Source organism: Esox lucius, chromosome 7 (genome assembly GCF_011004845.1).
Source record: "Esox lucius isolate fEsoLuc1 chromosome 7, fEsoLuc1.pri, whole genome shotgun sequence".
NCBI classification, from domain to species: Eukaryota; Metazoa; Chordata; class Actinopteri; order Esociformes; family Esocidae; genus Esox; species Esox lucius.
The window spans coordinates 30,297,758-30,322,188 of record NC_047575.1 but is presented as its reverse complement, the minus strand read 5'-3'; the positions used below and the strand labels follow the sequence as shown (position 1 = coordinate 30,322,188).

At 39.6% G+C, this 24,431-nt stretch overlaps 2 protein-coding genes across 3 annotated transcripts; one reads left to right on the top strand and one right to left on the bottom strand.

Annotated features, from left to right (window-relative positions):
* Nucleotides 1–449: 449 nt before the first annotated feature.
* Nucleotides 450–10,891, bottom strand: kptn (kaptin (actin binding protein)). Its single transcript, XM_010870792.4, has 12 exons — nt 10,501–10,891; nt 10,233–10,315; nt 9,179–9,263; nt 8,918–8,972; nt 8,461–8,539; nt 7,470–7,543; nt 7,279–7,385; nt 4,258–4,380; nt 3,811–3,865; nt 3,075–3,210; nt 2,776–2,949; nt 450–748 (listed from the first exon to the last, which is right to left on the bottom strand). The coding sequence occupies exons 1-12, from the start codon at nt 10,709–10,711 to the stop codon at nt 611–613; spliced, it is 1,320 nt and encodes a 439-aa protein (XP_010869094.2). The 5' UTR covers nt 10,712–10,891; the 3' UTR covers nt 450–610.
* Nucleotides 10,892–19,998: 9,107 nt separating this feature from the next.
* On the top strand, nt 19,999–24,080 carry crx (cone-rod homeobox). 2 transcript variants are annotated; one of them, XM_010870795.5, is made up of 3 exons: nt 19,999–20,528; nt 22,317–22,468; nt 22,680–24,080. In XM_010870795.5, the coding sequence occupies exons 1-3, from the start codon at nt 20,438–20,440 to the stop codon at nt 23,322–23,324; spliced, it is 888 nt and encodes a 295-aa protein (XP_010869097.1). In that variant the 5' UTR covers nt 19,999–20,437; the 3' UTR covers nt 23,325–24,080. The 2 variants fall into 2 exon arrangements, with proteins under 2 accessions (XP_010869097.1, XP_010869096.1); XM_010870794.5 differs by having other exon boundaries at nt 20,000–20,528; nt 22,293–22,468.
* The last annotated feature ends 351 nt before the right edge of the window (nt 24,081–24,431 follow it).

Here is a 24,431-nt window from a genome sequence, read left to right as displayed (position 1 = left end):
AAAATCTGGTATTTAGTTGCAAAACCCTGGAATGCAACGACAGCAGTGAGTCTTTTACATCACCAAACTCCTGGAATCATCCTTTTAGTTGCTTTGCCAAACAATATAGCAAATGACTCCCTCTAAATTGTCCAATTGTCCACAAAATACATTGCAATTAACTGCCTGTCTCTGCCTAGCTTGGCTGATGTTGCTACTAAATGTATTCCCATATGCGTTTCTTTGTTCTGCTCTCTTGAAACGGGCATTTAGACTCCCTGTTGTGTAGCGCTTATCCGTGATAGAGTATGGTTGCAACAGACAAATACTATGCTTGTTCAACATTTCTATCACCCACAAGCAACAGTGGATTCATGGAAGGAAGCACTGAGCAGCAGCCAGGAGACGAGGCAGAAAGTAGCAGATCTTCCACAGGTTCCATGTCAACAACAAAAAAGATAAAGAATCTAGACAATCATGCAAATCAGTTAACAATTTCTGATTCACATTTATTTACAACAAATGTTATGCAAGGTACATAAAGCAAATGCATACTTATTACACATAAGTTGACATAATTTATGTTGATGGTGTCTTAATTAGCACAGGTAAGATCATCTTTTTGTAGTTCTCAGTTTGATAGGGCACTTTGCTTGTCCCATTCTGAGGTTTCCCGTTCTGGTATCGGCTGAACGTCTGAGCCAGTGGTCTTTGATATCTTATCAGCCAGCCGTTGAAGGACCAGGTCTGCAGTGCTGGTCAGACTGTGCTGGAGAGAGGGCGAGAGGGGAACAGATGTTTGGCACTCCAAAAGATGATCTGAAAACCACCTATGACACACATTGGTCCTGTGCTCCAGTTATTGCCATGTGGCATTTCAGCCTCACTGAAACAGAACCAGATCCAAAACATGCCAGCCAGACCCCACACATTAACCATTAACAGCAAAATAAGGTTTGTCTTGAACCTGCTGTCAAGTTGCAGATGTCAAGCTAATTCTCTAGCTGGCAGCCACTTACAATAAATCAGAGACCCGCAGTAAAGACAAGCAGTGGGACCTTAACTAGCCACTAGATGGGGCTGTTGTTTAGACAGAAATGTTTTAATGAATGTGGTTCTCTTTAAATATGCCCACTCCTGCGCCCAGCGGTCTGCCGCGTCTGGTGCACAAGGACCTTTGCAGAAGGGGTTTAAATCCAGACCACTGACATTTCAGCAAAAACGCTTTGATCTTTCCACAATGTCTTTATCAAATAAACCATTACTATCCCTAAAAACACTGGATATCAAAAATCTATACAACCTTATTGAAAATGCAGCTTTTGTTATTGTGAAGGCTGAAATTAAGACAAATCAAGTCAGACCTCTATTTATCTTCTTGTAACCTAAAATATTTAAGCAAAATAAAGAATTTCACTTACATATTTTTGGCACTGAATGTTAACTAAAACATAGTATAAGACAAGGGAACGAGTAAACAAACAATATTTTGATACTCTTAATGCAATATCCAAAAAGGGAATACGCCACCTTTATAATAATAATGATTTGTTGGCTTTTAAGTACCTTTCAAGAAACCTAAGGACACAAAAAACACACCTACAGCAGCAATGCCTGCAACCAAATATTTCCTGTAGTTAATGATCAGTCTCTCACAGCACCAGGTGTTTTGGCCCATTCATACAGAACTGCTTTAAAGATTAGCATAATGGAACACAAGGAGGAGACGCGTTTTGTTATTGTTTAGAGGCACGATGGAGTGCCCCTCTAACTCAGTGATGGTGATTGCAGGGTTTGGTTCTTGTCAGATATATCCAGGCCCATGTTGCCCGATATATCTGACAAGAACTGAACCCTGCAATCACCATAAAAACAAATTTGTCCATAGAAACATTCCAGAACTCTTGAGGACCATCCAGGTGCTTTGTGGCAAACTAGATGAGTATTCATGTTCTTCTTAATGAACTTTGGTTTCTGCCTTGCTAATGACATAAATCCCATTTTTGCCCAGTGGCTTTCTGGTAGTCAAGTCAGCAACACTGACCTTAGCTGAGGAATGACAGGCCAGCAGATTCCTGGACGCTATTCTAAGGTTCTTTGTGACTTCCTGGATGACATTTTTACGCCTTGTTGGAGAGTTTTTGGCAGAACAACCACCCCAGGGAAGATTCGCTAATCTTTTTCCATGGCTCTGACTGTAGTTTAGAGGAGCCCCAGAGCCTTTCCAGACTAATACACATTAACAACTGTTTTCCAGATGTGTTCAGGCATTTCTTTCGAAAGTTAAATTAACAGACTTTGGAACCTGGTATAATTTCTTCATTGTAAAAATGTGCAAAAATTTAGAAAATCAGACACTGGGCAAATATTCTTCCACTGCAGAGTAGTTAGTTTGTGGGCCTTCATAATACCAAACAGGAAGTAGTATCTACCTGGCAAAAGTTGACCTACATGGGTTAGGGCTATTTTCAGTATTGAATAATCACATTACACCTTGTAGAACCACAGGATCCCTTATCAAAAAACAGGAAAATTATTGGAGAGGGCCTTTAAATATGTCCTTTATCTGACGTAGGCTGCACAGCAATTCAAATTTCTTAATTGTAAACTACAAAGAGCAACATCATGGCACATGTATGTGAGTAATTAAAACCTACATTTAAGGTAAGAAATGATAAAAGATAAAAGGGGGTTAGAGAAGAGATGATACATATGTAATAACATTTGTCTGCTGATGTAAAATATCTGACAGTATGAAAGGGCCCACACCGTGCTACGGCCCTCTATTAAGAGTACCTGTAGTATGTGCAGCCCTTTGAGAGTGAGAATGGCAAGCTCCCTCAGCCCATCTCCAGTTAAATCCAGGTAGATAATGGACAGCACGGGGCTCTTGAAGCTCCGCCTCCACAGCAGCTGGAACCGCCCCTCCTCCCCTTTTACTGCATGCTGCAACTTGTAGCAAAGCAGCTCCTGGGGCGGTTATGATAATGTTAGTGCCGGAACTCATATCACGTACTGCTATTTCAATAGTTTAAATTCATTTTTTCCCCACTATTCCTATGCCTTGTTCCTTGTGAAAAGCCCCAAGGCCTCACCTGTCCATACGTTCCCAGTAACAGTTCTTTTTGACCATCAAAATCCAGATCAGTGACGAGCGCACAAAGCACTGCATCGCACTTGTCACTTTCCGGGAGGCACATAGGGTTACTCACACCGCACTCCTGGATGTCCCTGAGTACAATGTAAACACTGAATTTACAGTCTAACATTCATTAACAGTTAACAACGTTTCTTATGCAAAATCAAAAGCTATATTATCAGGCAAAGACCTTTTAAAAATAATGAGCAATTGTGCTACATAGGATAAATATTTTCGTAACTCCATGCGGTCATTAAAAAAAACAGGGTATTTCTTTTTTTTTCTTCCATAAATAGGAACATGTCATTATTTGGTATTTTGTGTTGATTGTTGGAAACAATTTTTTCCCCCTAGAAACTATAACGTTTGTTATGTAGGCTGCACTACTGACAAGCTGTCCTAATCAGCTCACTTGCCAAAGGGGAACAAGCTATATATTAGTTATATATGATATCAAAATGCGGTTTGACACATGATGATACTATGCTTCTATTTAAATAATGCATATATTAAATTACCTAAACCTTGCACAGCATGACATGATTGTACTAAAGATATGTTATGGATATATTTAATAGATACTGCATATACATAGACATAAATGCTTATAGATGTACAATGAATGTGATATGGAGATGTAATGAACATTTATACAATTTATTCTTAGTATCTAATATGCCTGTCATACTAACCTGTACACAACAGCCATTTCAATTGTGCTGGTCACCAGGAGATTGTAACCAGTGTCTGAGAATAGTTGGGTGATAAAAATTACAGAATCTCAGTGACAGAATAATTACTGTTATTTGATTAAATTGTTAGCGATTTTTCCGTTTCACAATGATTAACAGCATAACCAAACACTCCCTCTTAGAGTGCCTAGAGAATAACTGACAGCCCCCTTGAACGTGTCTGGTTTCATGCAGAGCCGTTTATAAAGTTGACTGATGCACCATTACTACTTAGTACAATTACCATTATCCTTACTGTCATTCTAGTTATTTCTACTGCTGTGACATCACCACACATTTGGTTGAATGGCCTATTATACCATGTGTATCCTGTACATAATGACAAATAGAATCTGAGCCCGAGCATATTGAGCAGTCAAAGGTAATAGCGTTGGCGCTCATACATACAGTCACATCTGTCCTGTCCAGCGCTGTCGACCGAGTCCACAGGCTCTGCCCGGGTCTGCAAGGGGAAGAGCACCACGGTGGAGATGGGACTGTCTTGCTGCACACGCCAACTCTGCACAACCTCTAATCCACAAAGACACACGTGGAACCAGAAACAGGAAGGATGACAATATATCTACCATGTACTGGACATTGTGTCCACCAACTTGACTACACCTCAGCAACTGATAACTGTTGTTTTCAGAACGTTATATACAGACCTTTTTTCAACGATGCACAATTACTAGGTATTTATATGGCCATGTTATAACACATAATGCATGTTGGTTATTTCATATCATGCAAATGCAAATATATATATATATATATATACTCACTTAAAGGATTATTAGGAACACCATACTAATACTGTGTTTGACCCCCTTTCGCCTTCAGAACTGCCTTAATTCTACGTGGCATTGATTCAACAAGGTGCTGAAAGCATTCTTCAGAAATGTTGGCCCATATTTATAGGATAGCATCTTGCAGTTGATGGAGATTTGTGGGATGCACATCCAGGGCACGAAGCTCCCGTTCCACCACATCCCAAAGATGCTCTATTGGGTTGAGATCTGGTGACTGTGGGGGCCATTTCAGTACAGTGAACTCATTGTCATGTTCAATAAACCAATTTGAAATGATTCGAGCTTTGTGACATGGTGCATTATCCTGCTGGAAGTAGCCATCAGAGGATGGGTACATGGTGGTCATAAAGGGATGGACATGGTCAGAAACAATGCTGAGGTAGGCCGTGGCATTTAAACGATGCCCAATTGGCACTAAGGGGCCTAAAGTGTGCCAGGAAAACATCCCCCACACCATTACACCACCACCACCTGCACAGTGGTAACAAGGCATGATGGATCCATGTTCTCATTCTGTTTACGCCAAATTCTGACTCTACCATCTGAATGTCTCAACAGAAATCGAGACTCATCAGACCAGGCAACATTCTTCCAGTCTTCAACTGTCCAATTTTGGTGAGCTCGTGCAAATTGTAGCCTCTTTTTCCTATTTGTAGTGGAAATGAGTGGTACCCGGTGGGGTCTTCTGCTGTTGTAGCCCATCCGCCTCAAGGTTATGCCAGGACCACACCCCTAAATGCATTGAAGCAACTGCCATGTGATTGGTTGATTAGATAATTGCATTAATGAGAAATTTAACAGGTGTTCCTAATAATCCTTTAGGTGAGTGTATATATATATACAGTATCTCACAAAAGTGAGAACACCCCTCACATTTTTGCTAATATTTGATTATATATTTTCATGTGACAACACTGAATAAATGACACTTTCCTACAATGTAAAGTAGTGAGTGGACAGCTTGTATAACAGTGTAAATCTGGTTTACCCTCAAAATAACACAACACACAGCCATTCATGTCTAAACGGCTAGCAACAAAAGTGAGTACACCCCTAAGTGAAAATGTCCAAATTGGACCCAAAGTGTCAATATTTTGTGTGGCCACCATTATTTTCCAGCACTGCCTTAACCCTCTTAGGCATGGAGTTCACCAGAGCTTCACAGGTTGCCACTGGAGTCCTCTTCCACTCCTCCATGACGACATCATGGTGCTGGTGGATGTTAGAGACTTTGCGCTCCTCCACCTTCCGTTTCAGGATGCCCCACATATGCTGAATAGGGTTTAGGTCCGGGGGACATGCTTGGCCAGTCCATCACCTTTACCTTCAGCTTCTTTAGCAAGGCAGTGGTTGTCTTGGAGGTGTGTTTGGGGTCTTTATCATGTTGGAATACTGCCCTGCGGCCCAGTCGCCAAAGGGAGGAGATCATGCTCTGCTTCAGTATGTCACAGTACATGTTGGCATTCATGGTTCCCTCAATGAACTGTAGCTCCCCAGTGAACCTGACACTCCCACCACCATGCTTGACTGTAGGCAAGACACACTTGTCTTTGTACTCCTCACCTGGTTGCCGCCACACACGCTTGACACCAATCCGAACCAAATACGTTTATCTTGGTCTCATCAGACCACAGGACAAGGTTCCAGTAATCCATGCCCTTAGTCTGCTTGTCTTCAGCAAACAGTTTGCGGGCTTTCTTGTGCATCATCTTTAGAAGAGGCTTCCTTCTGGGATGACAGCCATGCAGACCAATTTCATGCAGTGTGTGGCATATGGTCTGAGCACTGACAGGCTGACCCCCCACCCCCTCAACCTCTACAGCAATGCTGGCAGCACTCATATGTCTATTTCCCAAAGACAACCTCTGGATATGATGCTGAGCACCAGCATTCAACTTCTTTGGTCGACCATGGCGTGGCCTGTTCCGAATGGAATCTGTCCTGTTAAACCGCTGTATGGTTTTGGCCACCGTGCTGCAGCTCAGTATCAGGGTCTTGGCAATCTTCTTATAGCCTAGGCCATCTTTTTGATGAGCAACAATTCTTTTTTTTTGATCCTCAGAGAGGTCTTTGCCATGAGGTGCCATGTTGAACTTCCAGTGACCAGTATGAGGTTGTGAAAGAGCAATAACACCAAATGTAACACACCTGCTCCCCATTCACACATGGGACATTCTAACACTAACAAGTCACATGACATGGCACAATTTTGACATTTTCACTTAGGGGTGTACTCACTTTTGTTGCAAGCGGTTAAGACATTAATGGCTGTGTGTTATTTTGAGGGGACAGCAAAAGTACACTGCTACAATTTAAAGAAGTGAGTGTACAGCTTGTATAACAAAGTTTCATTTCTTCAGTGTTGTCACATGAAAAGATAAAATCAAATATTTGCAAAAATGTGAGGGGTGTACTCACTTGTGAGATACTGTATATATATTTTTTTATTTTTTCTTCTACTTTGGTTAGCTGAAAAATAAGTTAAGATTGCAAATTGCCTTTGATTCCTTTTTTGGGGTACTACTTTTAACCAAAAGACTATGAGCCCTTGTTCAAAGTAGTGCAGTAAATTAGAAATATAGTAGTGGTGAGTTTGTAGTGTACAGGCCGCACCTACCTGGTATAGTCTGGTCAACCAGAGCCAGTCCCACACAGCCATTCTGACAGCCAAATGCGGTGAGACGACGGCCACCAGGGATACTCAGCACATCAAGCCACAACACACTGCAGAGAGATGGAACAGCAATGACACACACACACACACAAACACACTCAGTAGGGAAGAGCAGAGAGTGAATGCAAACTAACTTGCTGGGCAGCTCTTGAAGCTCAGGGAACAGTCTCTCCACAGGCTGCTCCTCAAACTGATGAAGGGAAGCGTTCTATTAGAGAGAAAATATATTTAATAGCGTCCTACACCAAACACTCACTGGACACATCAATGTTATTATAGCTTTATAAATGTATATTTCTTTTCAGATAAATTTCTACTAACATTTAAATGTGAAATGCTGTTGGGGGGGGGGGGGCAGTTTTACAGAAGGTTACAGCCAGGTCATATATGTGTTAAAAGTGGCAGCAGATGGCCTAATTGTTGGGCCAGCAACCAAAGCTTTGCTAGTTCAAAACCCTGCCAAGCACTTAACCTTAATTGCTCCTGCATATCACTCTGGATAAGAGAATCTGCTAAATTACTATAATATCAATTAACTTGAGCTGTGATGAACCTGCCTGGAAAAGGACATGTGCATTTTGCCCCCACACACAGAGCAAAGCAGGTTTGAGAAGTACATTTTTTTATTTATTTGGTTGAATCTTAGGGTCACCAAGGCTCCAAGACTTCAATTAAACAACATATCCTTGCCAACAAGCTATATGGAGGTGTTATTCTCATCTAACCACAAGATCCTGATCCAATCAAAGTTCCTATGACATGTAGAAAACTCCATTTGCTGTTGTTTATGTGCCCTGAGAGTAGGGGCTTTCTTCTGGAATCTTTAAGGGCTGGAAGGAAAGTATTCTCCGGTCTTCAACAATGACTGTCTATGAGGAAGTGATTTTACCATTGAATTACTCAAGGGGCCATCATAGCGCTATTCAAACTATATAAAACAAACCGGATCAAACCTGCATTGTTCATGTCTATGACTCATTATTGGAATTTGCCATCAAATTAGCACCCTGTTAGCTAGTAACGATGATGCTGAGTTAGACGTAATAGAAATAACGCCATCTAGTGGCAGCATTTATCCACCAAAATCCGATGCATGAAGAAACGAACATACCCACCCACACCCACCTCTTTGTAAAGATGAATCCTCTGGTCATGACCACTGAGGAGAAACACCGTTTCACTGCACCCATCTCCACAACTGACTCTGAAGAAGTGCAGGACACAGTCATGAACACAGGATGTGATTAACAAGGTGTTGACATACCTGGGATTTTTTTTAGCAGATACTGTCAAGTACCAGTCAGAAGTCTGGCCACACCCACTCATTCAAGGGTGTTTCTTTATTATTACTATTTCCCATATTGTAGAATAATAGTGAAGATATCAAAACTATGAAATAACACACACAAAATCATGTAGTCACCAAAAAATTATCAAAATAAATTTCATTTGTAGGTTCGTCTTCAGTGTAGACACCCTTTAACTTCGATGACAGCTTTGCACTCTTTCAACCAGCTTCATGAGGTACACTTGTTATGTAGAGGAGTTATAAAGGGGCACACACAGTTCACCATGTACTTACTCTGTGTGGTAAAGCTGGAAAGGGGTGAACTGCAGCTCCAGGTTCAGACAGCTCTCTAAGAACAGCACAAAGCATTGTGTTATAATTAGGTTCATGTTCACTAGGCATGAAACAGAAGACAATGTCAGTTTAGGAACTTGTCGTACATGAACTTGTCATACATGATGTTCTGAATGTACAGAACCCCTCCTGTACAAGCCTGTGAATACCAGAAGTGAATGTTATTTCTGACACAGCTGCAGCAGGTGACAAACCACTCACGTGCAATGGACTCAAGATTGAACTCTGAACCCGGCTCGTAGTCACAGTAGATGTTTAAGAATGGTGTGGCTTTGTCACCAGAGTCCTGGGGGTGGTAAAGACTGGAGTTATGTATACGGCGATGTGTAAACACTATGATCTACCACAGAGAGGTAGAGATACGTGATCACGGTCATACGGCAATGTCCTAAAACAGAAAGAGACAGGGACGAACAATCGGGACTAGACCATGACAAAAACTTGTTTTCTGGCTGTGTAACTCGCTGTGTAACCTGGCTGTGTAACTGATTTCTGCTGGTCATTCTTAGCAGTGCAACAAACAATCCTGATTTTCCAAAAACATCTAAATATGTGTATGTGCAAGTGCTGTACATGATTATTCTCTACTCAAGCAACTCTGCAATCAAAGATGAATACAAGTTAGCACCAGTAAAGAAAATGCACCGCTGCACGGTAGACTGCATCCAGAGGTTTCAATACTAACGCTGATGCATGCATGATTTAGCACATCTCCGTACTCACAAACAGACATACCGTGTGTACCATTTGGTCGGTATGCGGAATTGACAGACATGATTTGTTTCTCCAAATTGCTTATAACAGCGTAGTATAAACTTCCTGTTTTATGTTGTTGTTGCTTTGAAGTAGCTTAGTTTTGTTGTAAATTATAAGTTTATAAAATAAGATATCTTTTTGTCTTAAAGTAACACAAGACTAATCTTTTCCACTGGTGTAACTGGCATTACCAATTTTCAAGGCAACAGAACATGATTTGGTAATACAGTGTTGTTAGACTATGCTATTATATTTAGTTATCTGGAAATTGTGATAAACTACCTAAACAATCTTTGATTCAGCTTTGATCAACCATTCAACCAGACTATAGAATAAACATTCAACCAGATTATAGAATAAACACCGGAGCTGAGCATGATCAGTACATTTGCAGAAGCTCTGGATCTTTATATGGCAGACTAATGAACACCACTCTCGCATGGACAGAAAGTGTACAGACGCTTTAACTAGAAAGGTACTGTAGAGGATGTAAGCATACCTTGATGAACGTAATGCCCACAACCAGTCCCCTATTTGGTGGGGATTTGTTGAAAGCATCGATTGATACAATTTCTGCATCAACTGAAATGACAGAAAGTCAGACATATTCAACTTGACTACTGTACAACACACACAAACACTCACACAAATACACAGACACACGAACACACACACTTGACTCCATGCAATAATGTGCAAAAAATAGCAATAATTCAAAAGTAACAAGACTCTGTAACATTCTGTAACGCTAGCCGTCTCATTCTTACCGGGTATGTAGGTGAACTGTACCTCTTTAGCAACAGGTCTGATTTTCTGTTGGAGGTCTTGATACCTGAAACTGACAACTCTGCCTTTCAGGCTGGCTGCGAGAAGCTCTTGCTCACCGGCCTGACAGAGGCCGTAGATGTTACTCTGTGATAAAAAGCGGCTGAAGCTGTCCTCCACGAAAGGACAGGCTTCTTTTCCCTCGCGCAACATGATTGTAACAATTTATTTAATCAGAATACGTAACTATTGGAAAACATCAGCTCATCCAAATAGTCCCAAGACTCCATCCTCATCATCAGCGTCTTGTGAGCAACATTAAAGAAACACTTCCGGGTCACGAAAATCTGGAATTTTTCAAAATAAAAGAGACCAACGAATTACTTATAAACTGAGATAAATTGAGTTTATTAATTGTTTGAGAACATGTACCTCTCAAAACATTGACAACATATTTAAGTGTAATTTCGATAAAAAGTGGGTGTTAAAACACGTTCCAAGGGTAAAATTCAGACAATGCCAATCACAGAATATGGAACACATATTGCCTCATAGCTCATAACCTATTGAATATTCCACTGAGAAAGCAGTGTAGGAAATGTCCAGGAGAATGTGTAGAGTAAGACAAACCTGTCTAATCATGGGGAACGGTGTGCTACATCTAGCAACACAATATTTCCACACCCTCTTTTTCCACAATGTAACTTAATGGATACGAAATACATATTGACTCATACAGAAAAAACTATTCTATACGCTGCAGTGAATGTATTGGAGGAAATGTTCAGGAGACTCTATAGATTGATTATATGCAAAAAAATCAAGGGGCACTGTGTATTTGCAATTGTTGCTGGTGTTTTACTCCGCCCACCCCATTGGCCATAATGTAACTCAATGCATATGAAATATATATTGGCCTATAAAAAAAAAACTGTTTTATACGCTGCTGTGAATGTATTGTAGGAAATGTTCAGGAGAGTGGGTTGAGTAATTATATGCAAAAAAATCAAGGGGCACTCTGTATTTGTAATTGTTGCTGGTGTTTTACTCCACCCACCCCATTGGCCACAATGTAACTCAATGCATATGAAATATATATTGGCCAATAAAAAAAAACTATTCTATACGCCGCGGTGAATGTATTGTAGGAAATGTCAAGGAATATGTATTTCATATCCATTAAGTTACATTGTGGGCAATGGAATGGGTGGAGTAAAATGCCAGCAACAATTGCAAATACACAGTACCCCTTGATTTTTTTGCATATAATTACTCTATCCACTCTCCTGAACATTTCCTACAATACATTCACTGCGGCGTATAGAATAGTTTTTTTTCTATAGGGCAATATATATTTCATATCCATTGAGTTACATTGTGGCCAATAGAATCTAGGATGGGTGGAGTAAAATGCCAGCAACAATTGCAAATACACAGTGCCCCTTGATTTCTTTGCATATAATTATTCTACCCACTCTCTTGAACATTTCCTATTTTGAAGGCAAAATCCGAAAACCGGAAGTCTTATTGTTGCTACGGAATCTCTAATGTTGCCAGCATGACGCGAATATCCTCCTCGTCGTCACCCACGACCTACGTCTTGTGAGCAACATCAACAAAGCACTTCCCAGTCACGAACATTTGGAATGTTTCAAAATAAAAACAATGTGTTTGTATAAGTGTCATAAACTGAATGTATTAATTGTTTTAAAAAACACACCTCTCTAAACATTAACAATAATTATTATTTGTTAATATTTACATGAAAGTCCATAACATTTGGGTTTAAAACATGTTACAATGTAAAACAAATTAAGAATAAGGAGTGCGTAAAGTAAAAAAATCTGTAAAATCACTGGCTGCTCTGTAATTGCAATTGCTAGGTTGCTAGTTTTTTGCTACATACATACGCAAATCCTATTTGGAGGATTAGATTGTGTCGATGTGACCAGCTTTCGTTAGCAAACAGAAACAAAATCTATCTTCTGAAAAGATGGATGTTCTCTTCAAGGTACCTAGAATAGCACACCGTTGGTGGTGCTTTGAGTATGGAAAAATACCTGTGAATTCAAAAGATCAATTAATGGCCATAGCTGTAGACATAAAACAGTTATAAAAAATTGCAATTACATAACACAGAATTTTAAAATTATGTGTGCATCAACATAAACTTCTTATTTTTGAGTATTTTTTACAAAACATTGACTGTGGACTATAGAATAGCTTTTGCTGTATAGATCAATATATATTTCATATACAGTCTTTTGCATTGTGGCCAGAGGCAAGTGGTAAAAACCCAGCAACAATAGCAAATACACAATGTTCAAATTTATGTTTTATTCTATGGACTTTATACAACACAACCCAGAATCACGGTTTTTTTTCATCTTAGTTAAAGTCAACAGCGTCTCCACCAAGTACTAGAACATACTAGCCAAAACCCTGGTTGCCACAGCCAGGTAGCCCAAACTTGGCTGCAAATGAATCTTCCAGCAAGACAATGATCCCAAGTACACATCAAAATCAACAAGTAAATGGTTAATTGACAAAATCAACATTTGGCAATGGCCATCTCAGTCTGTGGACTTAAATCCTTAGTAATGCCTCTGGTAAGAACAATTACAATGTGATCTCATAACACAATTTTGGTTGAATCCCTTAAAACCCATAATCATTAAAGTACAATATATTAAATATTGCTCACTATATGTGTTCTTTATTATACAATATTTTTCGCTAGCCTTTTATCAAGGGGTGCCATTTTGTAGTTTATTTTTATTAACCTCACAAAAGTATTCCTTCTGTATAACTTTCGGATTAATTTTAATCACTGAAAATAGTACTGCCTTCTGAATGTCATTTTTCATTACTTGACACAACTTTCTTTCAATTACAAGAGGGAACAATTTTTAAAAAGCATGCTGTAATTTTTAAATGTTTCCTAAGCAAATTTTAGGACCACCCCTCTAGAAGCCATTAAATAATGTATTAAGGGTGGTCACCATCATGGCCATGTTCAGTTGTGACATGCTCCTAAATATTTCACATAGGTATGCCGTGTTCCACTTGTCAAACTCTCTGAAAAGTTGCGTTTTACATGTATCCCAGTTTATTTCACATCTGCAATGTCAAGCTAGCAACTGCAGAAATCAACCACTAGCTGTCAGCAAAAAATCATACAAAATCAATGACCTTCTTTTCTATAAATATTCACAGCCTTTTAGCTTGCAATATAAATACAAGTAATCTGTTTAGTGTTCAGGAATTTGTTCATACTCACATTCTGTAAAACAAATGTACCCCAGTGTGTCTTTTGGAGAGGTTAGTATAAAACAGAAAACACATTTCAATTGCTTTTGGACATTGGACAGTACAAGTCCTGGTTTGTATGTTCTTCCTGCGACAATTGTATTTTATTGTTTTTTAATATACAATTCTGCGCAGAATGTGAAACCTTCTGTTGCACTGCATTCTCCCAGTTCCGAAATAGCACTCCCAGTTGCTCTAATACCACCTAGGTAATCTGCTCTCAGGATTACTGTCCACTGTAATCAGCCAAGCAACATCACCTCAGTCAGCTTCCTCTGACTCATCAAACACACATGCACAATCACACACACACACAAACACACATGCACATAATAATAATATGCATTTTCAATTGTGCTTTCTTAGTGGTTGTCAAACCTGTCCTAGTTATAACAAATACAGTATATAGATTCATTTTCTAATCAGACATAAATCCTATTGACTTAGAGAACGAAAGCATGTTGGAATAAGATAAATAGTTTCACAACTTTAAAATGAGAGATCAATTCATAGCATTTTTTAAGGAATCTAGCTAAAACCATTTGGATACTGTGAACTGATGAGTTTGTGAAAATATTTTTCCTGTCGAAGAATGCCACCATGTGGCCAAACTGAACTAATCCTTTACAGGTCCCTAAGTATGTGTACCATTGTCATGGGTTGCGGGAGTAAGGAACCAGGCAGAGGTAGTCGTTGTTGCCCCTTTTAATCAAACAAACACCGAGCACATACAACAAAAGAAAAGGGCTGACTGAAGCAGCAAAACGAAAACATGCAACGGTAGCGTGAACTTACATAGAACGGCCGGCAACACACACGACTACAAAACAAAGGCAGCAATCAGTGACGTGGGGTATCCACTACAGGGACAAAACCAAAATGAACCACACGGGTGTGGTTGAACAGGGAACTTTAATAGGGTCCCCAATTGGAGGCAACGACCAACACCTGCCTCCAATTGGGGAGACCAAAAAGGATTGGAGGTGGTAGAGGGGCCACCTCCTGTCCTGTCCTGACTGTGCCCCCAACCCAGCGCAGAGATGGCTAGGGGCATAGCCAGGACGTGAAAACCATATTTAGTCACTTATTGCAGTGGTTCCCAACTACAGTCCTCAAGTACCCCCAACAGTACACATTTTCATTGTAGCCCCAGCCAAGCACAGCTGATTCAACTTGTCAACTAATTATCAGGCTCTCATTGAATTTAATTGGGTGTGCTTGTCCAGGGCTACAACAAAAATGTGTGCTGTTGGGGGCACTCGAGAACCGGAGTTGGGAACCACTGACTTATTGAAATGGATAAGAAAATATAACCGTTTGGTCAAATTGAATGTGCTTGCTATAGGGATAGGGTTTGGAAATTGTGTTCCACTTTTTATTCCAATGTGAATATTGGTGTCTGATGTATATGCATTGATGCGTGAGACCACCCCCATGTTAATATTCATGGGTCAGCAGAAACAAATGCCTATCTGGAAAATATCAGTTGAGAGACAAACACCCATGTGTACAAATCTGTCTAGATTATTGGCTGCAAGATAAATATAATGGATTTATTTATTTTTTAAATGCAAAATGCTGAACATTTGTGAGTGTATGTGAGTGGGCTGAAGTGCCACAGTAAGCAGTGCAAATAAATAGGATCAAAGCTGACATTATGGGTTGAAATTTGATTAGCTGTTTAGCAGTCTAGATGATGAACTGTAGAAGCTGTTCGGGGTCCTGTTGATCTGGTGCACTATTACCATTTCCAGAGCAGTACCTGGAAAAACAGTCAGTACCAGGACGAACAGTCAGTTCCAGGAAGAACAGTCTTCTGGTGGACTGGGGTTTTTGACTACTCTAAGAGCCTTCCTTAGACATTGCTTGGTATAGAGAGCTGTGATGTACTGAGCCATTCACATCACCACATATTGTAGATACAGGTAATTAAAAAGATTATTTAAATTAAACAAAAAAACTATTCATGTAATTGGCAAGGGGCAAAGAACGTATGTGTTGTGCCTCTAAAAGTTATTTCAATTAAAGTACTTGAAGTGTATTTATTGCATGGATGACACATATGACCATGCATGGGGTCACAGGGGTTTAAATAAAAATAGGCTCTTACATGTCACCATGTCCCACTGTTTCTAGAAGAGTCTGTATAGGGTTGGTGCCAGCTGGTACATTTTATCTCCTAACTGGGTACAAGGGTAATGGGGGTTGTTGTGCTGAGCTTCTGGTGGCTGAGCACCCGGTCTACGTGTGTGTGTGTCCGCATGTGCATGTGTGCGTGTGTGTGTGTGCGTGCATGTGTGTGTGTGCATGCGTGAGTGTGTGTGTGTGAGTGAGTGATTGGGACTGACAGCAGTCTCTGTATTACTGGCTGGCCAGCAGATTTAGCCGACCCGTTTTAGACAATAATCTGGATTAACCACTGCAGTGTGTCAGTAGGGACATGGCCCTCACCCTCCTCCACCCTCTCTACCCCTTCACCTGCTTCAGCCTCCCCATCCCTTCCAACTCACCTCATTTATTTCCCTCGCCCTATTACCTGATTCTCTCTGATCACCTGTCTGCCTGTCCCCTCCTTATCTTCCTCGGATTCACTATGTTCTCAATCTAGTTCCAGCTCTCTCTTTCTCTCTTTCTCTCTTCCTCTCTCTCTTTCTCTCTTCCTCTCTCTCTTTCTCTCTTCCTCTCTCTGTAACTGGATTCCAAAGCTCACGCGTAGCGTACTTTGGTGCATTTGCTTGGGTATATGTGTTCCACTGTTTGTGAGTCTGTGTGTTAGTGTGATTCATTGTTTGTACTTGGGTGTGCCTGTGTGTAAATTAATGTGTGTGTGTAATGTGTGTATGTCTTTGGTTTAATAAGTCAAATTAGGACCAGAGGTTATTGCAATGTTAGTGAAACTGTCTATATAAGGACCTTTGCCTCTCCACACAAGGACTAAGTCAATTTACAATTTATGGGTTAGGTTTAGGTTTAGGGTCAAGCTAACAATTAGGGCTAGTGTTAGAATTCAGGTAGAATTTTAAGTTTAGGCATTACGGTTTAAGTTTAGGGTTAGGCTAAGGTTAATGTTAGGGTTATGGTTAGGTTAAGAAACACAGACTTTTTGGATTTCTGGTCCCCACGAGCATAGAAATACACAAAAGAATGTGTGCTTGTGTTTGTGTGCGTGTTTGTATTCACGAGGGGGTGGGGCAAATGGCAGCATGTGGCCAAGGATTACGGGGGCTCAGTCCTCTTCCTCTACTCCCCTAATTGCTCCTGCAGCTGCAGAACTATCTGTTCTTCAATCTGCCTGTCTGGATCATCTGTATGGTTTAATGTATGTAGAGACTGAATAGTTTTCAAAATAAGTAATTTACTATTTATATTTTGCCTATATACTTTAAACTTTGTTTTACAATATGCTGCCATGTGCCCCACCCTGCTGTACAGACCCCCATCAAACTCCAAACCCATGGCGGCCTGGTGGGCCTATAGAAATGCTAGTGTTGTGCGAGTGTGTGTGTACAACGCTAGTGTTGTATGAGTGTGTGTGGTTGTGTGTAAGTGTTTGTTTTGTAATGCTTTATTACAGCTTACGTGATACTAGGTCGACGAATGTGTGAAAGCCTTGTTTTCATTAATATGTGAATTTCAGTCAGGCTATAAACCGAAGTATAAAGATTTAACTTTTGGGTTATGAACAGCTTCACAAAATACCAAGCTTCCTTAAAAAGAATGCCTTGTCAATTAAAAATATATCTCTGATATACAAATGTCACTGTATGCTGATTTTGTGTACAGCATTGCACTCCAGGAAAAGAAGACTTCTATTTTACCCCAAGGATTTCTGGAGTTTTCTGCTACAACTAGCAACACTTGTATTCCCAATCCTGAAAACAGTGACTAACATTATATGCAGCAACAATGGTCATGTGGGGGGGTCTTGAAATTAACAACATATAATAACATATCATTTCAATATTGCCACAACCTGCTTTGACTAATAAAGGAAATCTCTGGATATCTAAGGGAGGCTGTTGCAAAACTATCACAATTCAAACCTAAATCAGTTTTTTGGATAGTAACATCAAGAACATCTGAGGAATCAGTTTATCTGTTCAATGGCATGTTGGTGAAACATTCAAAGATAAAATAAGTATAAAATTACATCCTGGCTTGACTCAGTGCCATTTCATCATAAGCTGTAATGTGTAGAAATTGGTTTGGTGTTTATAACATTTAAAGAGCAGTTGGGAACCAAATATTTACCGATCAATCCTATTGAATTTCTATGCAAGTTTCAAATGGTTATATTTCAAAATGGATTTACAGTGCCTTGGAAAATATTCAAACAGCTGAACAATTTCTCACTTAAAAAATGATACATTGAAATGTAATTCTGGTTGATACTTCCCTTTAAAACACTGATACTCAGAATCAATTTCTGTACGGTTACATTAGTAATATTTTGGTACATTTCTGTGAGAAAAAAAAGAAACAATATTGATTTGGTCTTGTGCTTAGGATCATTGTCATGCTGACAGGTCGATTTCCACTTCAGGTTTTAAAACAAACAGGTTGTTTTACAGAACTTCCCTGAATTTTCAAAGCAAGCATCCCTACAGCATGATGCTACCACCACCACACCTTACTGTAGGGCAGGTGTATGATTAGGCAAGGGCAGTGGTAGGTTTTCCCCACACATTGCGCTTAGCATGTTGGACCAAAAGCCCTGTCTTAGTCTCATCTTTTCAAATGTTTCCCCACATTATAGCGAGGTCACTCTCATGCTTTTAGATGGTACTTTATAATATTGGCTTATTTTTAACTTAAATATTAGAAATATTTTCCCATTCGAATCTATGGCATCTGAGATCAATCAATCAAATGTATTTATAAAGCCCTTTTTACAACAGCAGTTGTCACAAAGTGCTTTACAGAGACACCCGGCCTTAAACCCAAGGAGCAAAAAACAGTAGTGTTGGATTTCAAGTTGCATCAAGTTTTATGCAAATACGTCTGTGTTAAAAGTAGGTATTAAAACGCTTTTGTTTTCTATAAGCACCAATTCCAAAGTCAGCATGTTTTTGGAGTAGTTAGCTTTTAAGACCCCGTCAGCATTATAATTTTTATTACTTAAACACAATAAAAGGTTTACAAAATCTCTGAAAATGTAAAGGTAAAGTAATGCCTTTTTTGTGTACTAGCTGTTTTTAGTGGGATCGATCTAAATGAAGGCTGATTTGATGTAATAGACGTGACTGTTCAGCTGGTTGAGGGGTGGGCTTTAGACTAGAACAGATCAGCCAATCCGGTCTGTGAATTGAAACATCTTCAAATTGGTATCTTGATGTCCACACAGACGAAAAGCAAATTTTATGGGCGAATGGAGGATCAGCGAAATACATGATTTAAAATGTATTTTTTGGAGTTCTAAAAAACACCCACAAACAGTCACTTTTCTGAAGCAGTGATCATTTAAAAATATAAAATAGGCTACTGCGGTTTTAGCCGTTGAAGGTTTTACCTGTTCATGTTAACGGCACTATACTGACATTTTTTACCGGTTATAATTGTAAAGTAAGCACATAAATCTCCAAAACCTGTATTGGTTTCAAGCTAATTATTGTACTCAACTTAAATAAAATTATTGTAGGCCTACTCAACTGTTGTACTCAGCTGAGTTGATTACATCCGCTTTCTCACCAGATAATGATAAAATTACTCTGGACCAACATTAACTATTTGATCATAACTTTCAACATAGAAACTGAAAAGTTATAGCATTTAATGGGACAATTATTTTTATTTGTGCAATATATTAACTATGGACTCAGTTAATTTATTTTCATATCAGATATGTCAGAGAATCAATAATTTGTTGTCTTATATCTTGATTCAAAATGTTTAGACAACGAATATTTATTAATGATTTTTAAGCTTTTTAAAAAGTCGACTATATGTTAAGTTATGCAACAGCACTCCATTTTAAATAGTTTTAAATAAATAGTCGTTAAATATTATTTCCTAAGTAAGTTTCATCCTGTGCAAGCAAATCGAAAAAGACCCTAAACCTATCATCAAAAATGTTTTCTTATTATCTCTGTGAATTGAAATGTGGGATAAAGTGAAGGATGGGCAGAAGAGAGAGAGAGAGAAAGACAGAAAAGGAGAGAGAAGGGAGGGGTTTCTGTACACAGCACACACTTTGTTCCTCTAATTAGCTCACCGTGTCTGTCAAAGAAGTCAGTGCAGCGACATTACCACCGCTCAACAGCAGCACGCGCCTCTTTACCTGCTCGTCCTGGCGCGCCAAAAAGCGCGCTTTGCGGTGTTCCACACTGCTGTGGACAATTGTCTAGAGAAGCGCACTTCACATGTTTGTGGTTTTGACAAAGCAGAAAAGTGAGAAACGGTAAAAGGAAAAACAATTGACAAGAACTTTGAGAGACCTCAAGTATCCTCGTCACTTTTACGCACTTGGAGTGGTCGATTTGGAGCAGAACGGAAAAGCCAAGTAATTTTAGCAACAAAAAGGGACTGGTGAGAAGTAGGCAAATTTCGGAAGAAACTCTGGTCCCACTCGTGTGTTTGTCAATTCAGAGAGACGATCGAGTGAGTGAGAAGGCATAAAAGCTCAGTGCAAGAATGATGTCCTACATTAAGCAACCCCATTACGCTATGAACGGGTTAAACATGCCTGGGATGGACCTGTTACACACCACGGCTGGATACCCATGTGAGTATAATAATATTACATATTTCGTGATTTATATATATATATATATTTTTTATATAAGCTTACTTATTATGTTTCGTAAATATCACGATGCGATTCATAAAACCATAGGCACTGCAGGCATGAAGTCCTAACTGCATAGATTATTTTAAGCCTAGTCAATAATGTGGCATTAAGATTGCATGCCATATAAAATTAACTACAACAACTACGATAATTATAAAAAAACAACTCCAACAATAAGAACATGAACAGTTCTTTTGTACTCTGTGATTCAGCCAGTACCTAAACGCGGAGACTCTAAATACTATCTTTGTGTAACGAAACCACATAAGACCACATAATAGTATGTCAGCTACACTAATATCGGGTTTGAATGGAAACCCAAATGTAAAAGATATGATATACAAAAAGTGTTTTGAGAACATAAAAGGAGTGTGTGTGTGTGGGAGGGGGGCTATATATCCTAAATATTAATTGATGATAAGGTCTTATGGATGATGTTTTTTTGGTGGAAATCCACCTAATTTCTGCCTCATTATCCTATGCATTATCTTTTCAATAATTGGTTCATTTCATTTGCCCACAACCTTAAGAATAGATCTGCATTTCGTAATATGTTACTTTATTGTCATATATTTCATGAGGGTAACCGAAGCTAGTAACAAGACGGCAACTACATTTTTGGAAAGTCTGTTGTTAATGTCCTTGCACTTAATATCTTGGCACATGGCTCTGTGTTTGAATATAATTATAATAATTAGCGTGTTGTGCCATGCAAATATGCAGTGCTGATGTTATTTCCACATTTCCAGTTCTTATTGATAGAGGTAATAACAGCATCCTGAAGTACTTACTGTAAGATCGCTAACTGCTGCTGGTGGATGGAGCACTAAGTTCAACAGTTCTCTCCAAATGGTTAATACTGGCAAATCATCAGATGTATAAATCAATGTTAAACATGGAGATTCTGAAGAAATTGTTATCAAATTCTGCTTTTGCCAGAATTTTTAAACACCATAATAGTCCATTTAAGGTTTTGTTTTTAAATTGGTCTCTGCTCAATTTCTGGTGTTACAAATATTTAGTTTTGTAAGTGTGATGCTTGCAACACAGATTTGTTAATGCATTTTTTATTATGAAATGATAATCATAATAATAAAAACCCATTCATAATACATTATTCTGGGTTACTAGTGTTCATTACACAATCCTAAGAATTTGTAACAGTGACTATTCAAAATAAAAATATGAAATAACTGTGAGAATTAAAAAGAAATTCTTTGCATAGCAAATATCCAGAGTCATTCTTCACAGCATGCTCTAACATATTTTTTCTATACATTTTAACATTTAGGCTAATACTTGTCCAACTTGCAGGCAATCACCATGCATAATTCATATAAACCCATATATTGCAAATCATTGAATGTTTTCACCTACATTTCAATTGTTATCTTTCTATTTCTTCCTTGACCTTTTCATCTCTGAACTAATACCTGCTATAACAAAATGCCATAAAGACAATCAAAACTATATTACATCACAAAATACACTAATCTAACTGTCTTACCAAAGAGAAATATCATGATAGATACTCAAATCAACATCACTGTGGTCAACAGATATAAATCACTTTACCATTGAACTGAATTACATGTGTGGCTATTAAATGAAATTAAATATGAATGTCAATCACTTTGAGCACTGATGAGTGCTACTGTCCATTAATACCATTCCATCATTACCATTATTATCACACAGTCTCTATGTCTCTGGATTTCTCAGCCACTCCGCGGAAGCAGCGCCGTGAGCGCACCACCTTCACACGCACCCAGCTGGACATCCTTGAGGCCCTCTTCTCCAAGACACGCTACCCCGACATCTTCATGAGGGAGGAGGTGGCCCTCAAGATCAACCTCCCTGAGTCACGCGTACAGGTATGCTGATGACGAAGAACCCCCCCACCCATGCCTGCTCAAGTACAGGAACACATTAGCATGCTGAGAGAGGTTTATTCATGTCTATATAGAAACATATAGTGGAATTTTACCACCAACATACAACATCCGTTACAATCACCATGCAGTGTTTCTACATATAGACTCTCCCTAAGCTAAGTGGTCCTGTTGTGTGTCTCTATCCCTTCAGGTCTGGTTCAAAAACCGTCGTGCCAAATGCCGGCAGCAGCAACAGCAAAGCAGTGGCCAGTCCAAGCCCCGCCCACCCAAGAAGAAGACTTCACCCACCCAGGAACAGCCCAGCACTGGCCCTGACCCATCAGCCAACAACCCCTCTGGCTCTTACAGCCCCTCCCCTGCCCCATCGGGCCCCTCCCTGCCCCAAAGTGGCAACAACCCTGGCAATGCAGCCGTCTCCATCTGGAGTCCGGCCATCTCGCCACTCCCTGACCCTCTGGCCTCCTCGGCGCCCTGCATGCAGCGGCCCTCTGCATACCCCATGAGCTATGGCCAGCCACAGGGCTACTCACAGGGTTATGCCGGCACCTCCTCTTACTTCACAGGCCTGGACTGCGGTGCATACCTTTCGCCCATGCATTCACAGCTTTCAGCTAGTGGTGCTCTCAGCCCCATCACCGTGCCCTCCATGGGGGGGTCACTGAGCCAGTCACCAGCCTCACTCTCCTCCCAGGGCTATGGTACAGCTGCCTCGCTGGGCTTCACCTCTGTCGACTGCCTGGACTACAAAGACCAGCAGGCCTGGAAGCTGGGCTTCAGCACCATGGACTGTTTGGACCACAAGGACCAGAATTCCTGGAAGTTCCAGGTGCTGTAGAGAGAGGAGGGGGACGAAGAAGATGACGAAGAAGACGAAGAAGTAGAAGCGGAATTATTTATGAATGTGGCCCTCGTCAGAAGTACAATTAAATACGATCAAATTATTCTGACTGAGAACTTTTCTTCTTTTTTTTCTCAGTTTGTCGTAAGCTTGGTTTTTCCAACCCCTGTAGAATGTGTTTTCTATTCAGGGCAGAGAGGAAAAGAGAGAAGATCCAGAGACATCATTGATACCTGACTGTGAATGCAGGATATCGGGTCCATTTACTTTCTCATACAGTAGAAGGGAAGGATGAACCTTAGGATCAAACTATATGGGAAAGAAACTCAACTAGAAACTGATTTACACACAGGCCGTGGTCTAGATGCATTGATTGGTCTGTCATCGAAAGACATCCTCAAGAGAATTCTACTGATACAACCACGCTATACTAAATCTTTCCTCTGTTCTTTTTTTCTGCTGTTGTTGACTTGACTTTTGTTTTCAAGAAAAACAACAATAGATCAAATTTACAGAGCTTTGATACTCTCTTAGTCTCTCTCTTTTTTGTTCTGAAAGACCATCAGTGTTAATTTGAGTTTAGTCATCGTTATTCTATACTGCAATTTAGATTTTAATTTGAATACTTTTAGGCTTTTGGAGCTAATGTGTTACTATGGTGTTAGGCTAGCATCATTGCTATTATATTTAAATGGGAAAAAAAAGTATATGTTTTGTTGTGTGAAGTATTAAAACTAACATTTAATCCATCTATTTATGCCCAACAAAAATCATTTGAATTATGATTACGTTTTAGAAATATTTTGGTTTCACCACTTATATGAAGGGGATCTTTCACTGGATTTCTATATTGCTGGAATTCCAAATTAAAATTGGTGCGAAATTGAGTGACCCAGAACTAAACAAGTGACCAGTTCACAAGTAGCCATTGTTTCAAAAGAAATTACAATTAAGAGAAAAAAATCTGTTATTGAGATGGCTCTGGTCTACTTGTTTCTTTCAGTGAATTAATTGAAACAGTAGAAGTTTCACTTCTTTATTTTCTGTAACCATTCTTTTAGTTACAGTTTCTCCTTACTCTTAACAGTTTTGGTTGTGTTGCCC

Coding starts and splice junctions, on each gene's coding strand:
- kptn (XM_010870792.4), bottom strand. CDS start 10,711: ATGTTGCGCGAGGGAAAAGAAGCCTGTCCTTTCGTGGAGGACAGCTTC. Junction 4,381..7,278: donor GGTTGACCAGACTATACCAG/GTAGGTGCGGCC, acceptor TTTGTGGATTAG/AGGTTGTGCAGAGTTGGCGT. Junction 3,866..4,257: donor TGGACAGGACAGATGTGACT/GTATGTATGAGC, acceptor AACTATTCTCAG/ACACTGGTTACAATCTCCTG.
- crx (XM_010870794.5), top strand. CDS start 20,438: ATGATGTCCTACATTAAGCAACCCCATTACGCTATGAACGGGTTAAAC. Junction 20,529..22,292: donor CACCACGGCTGGATACCCAT/GTGAGTATAATA, acceptor ATTATCACACAG/TCTCTATGTCTCTGGATTTC. Junction 22,469..22,679: donor TCCCTGAGTCACGCGTACAG/GTATGCTGATGA, acceptor CTATCCCTTCAG/GTCTGGTTCAAAAACCGTCG.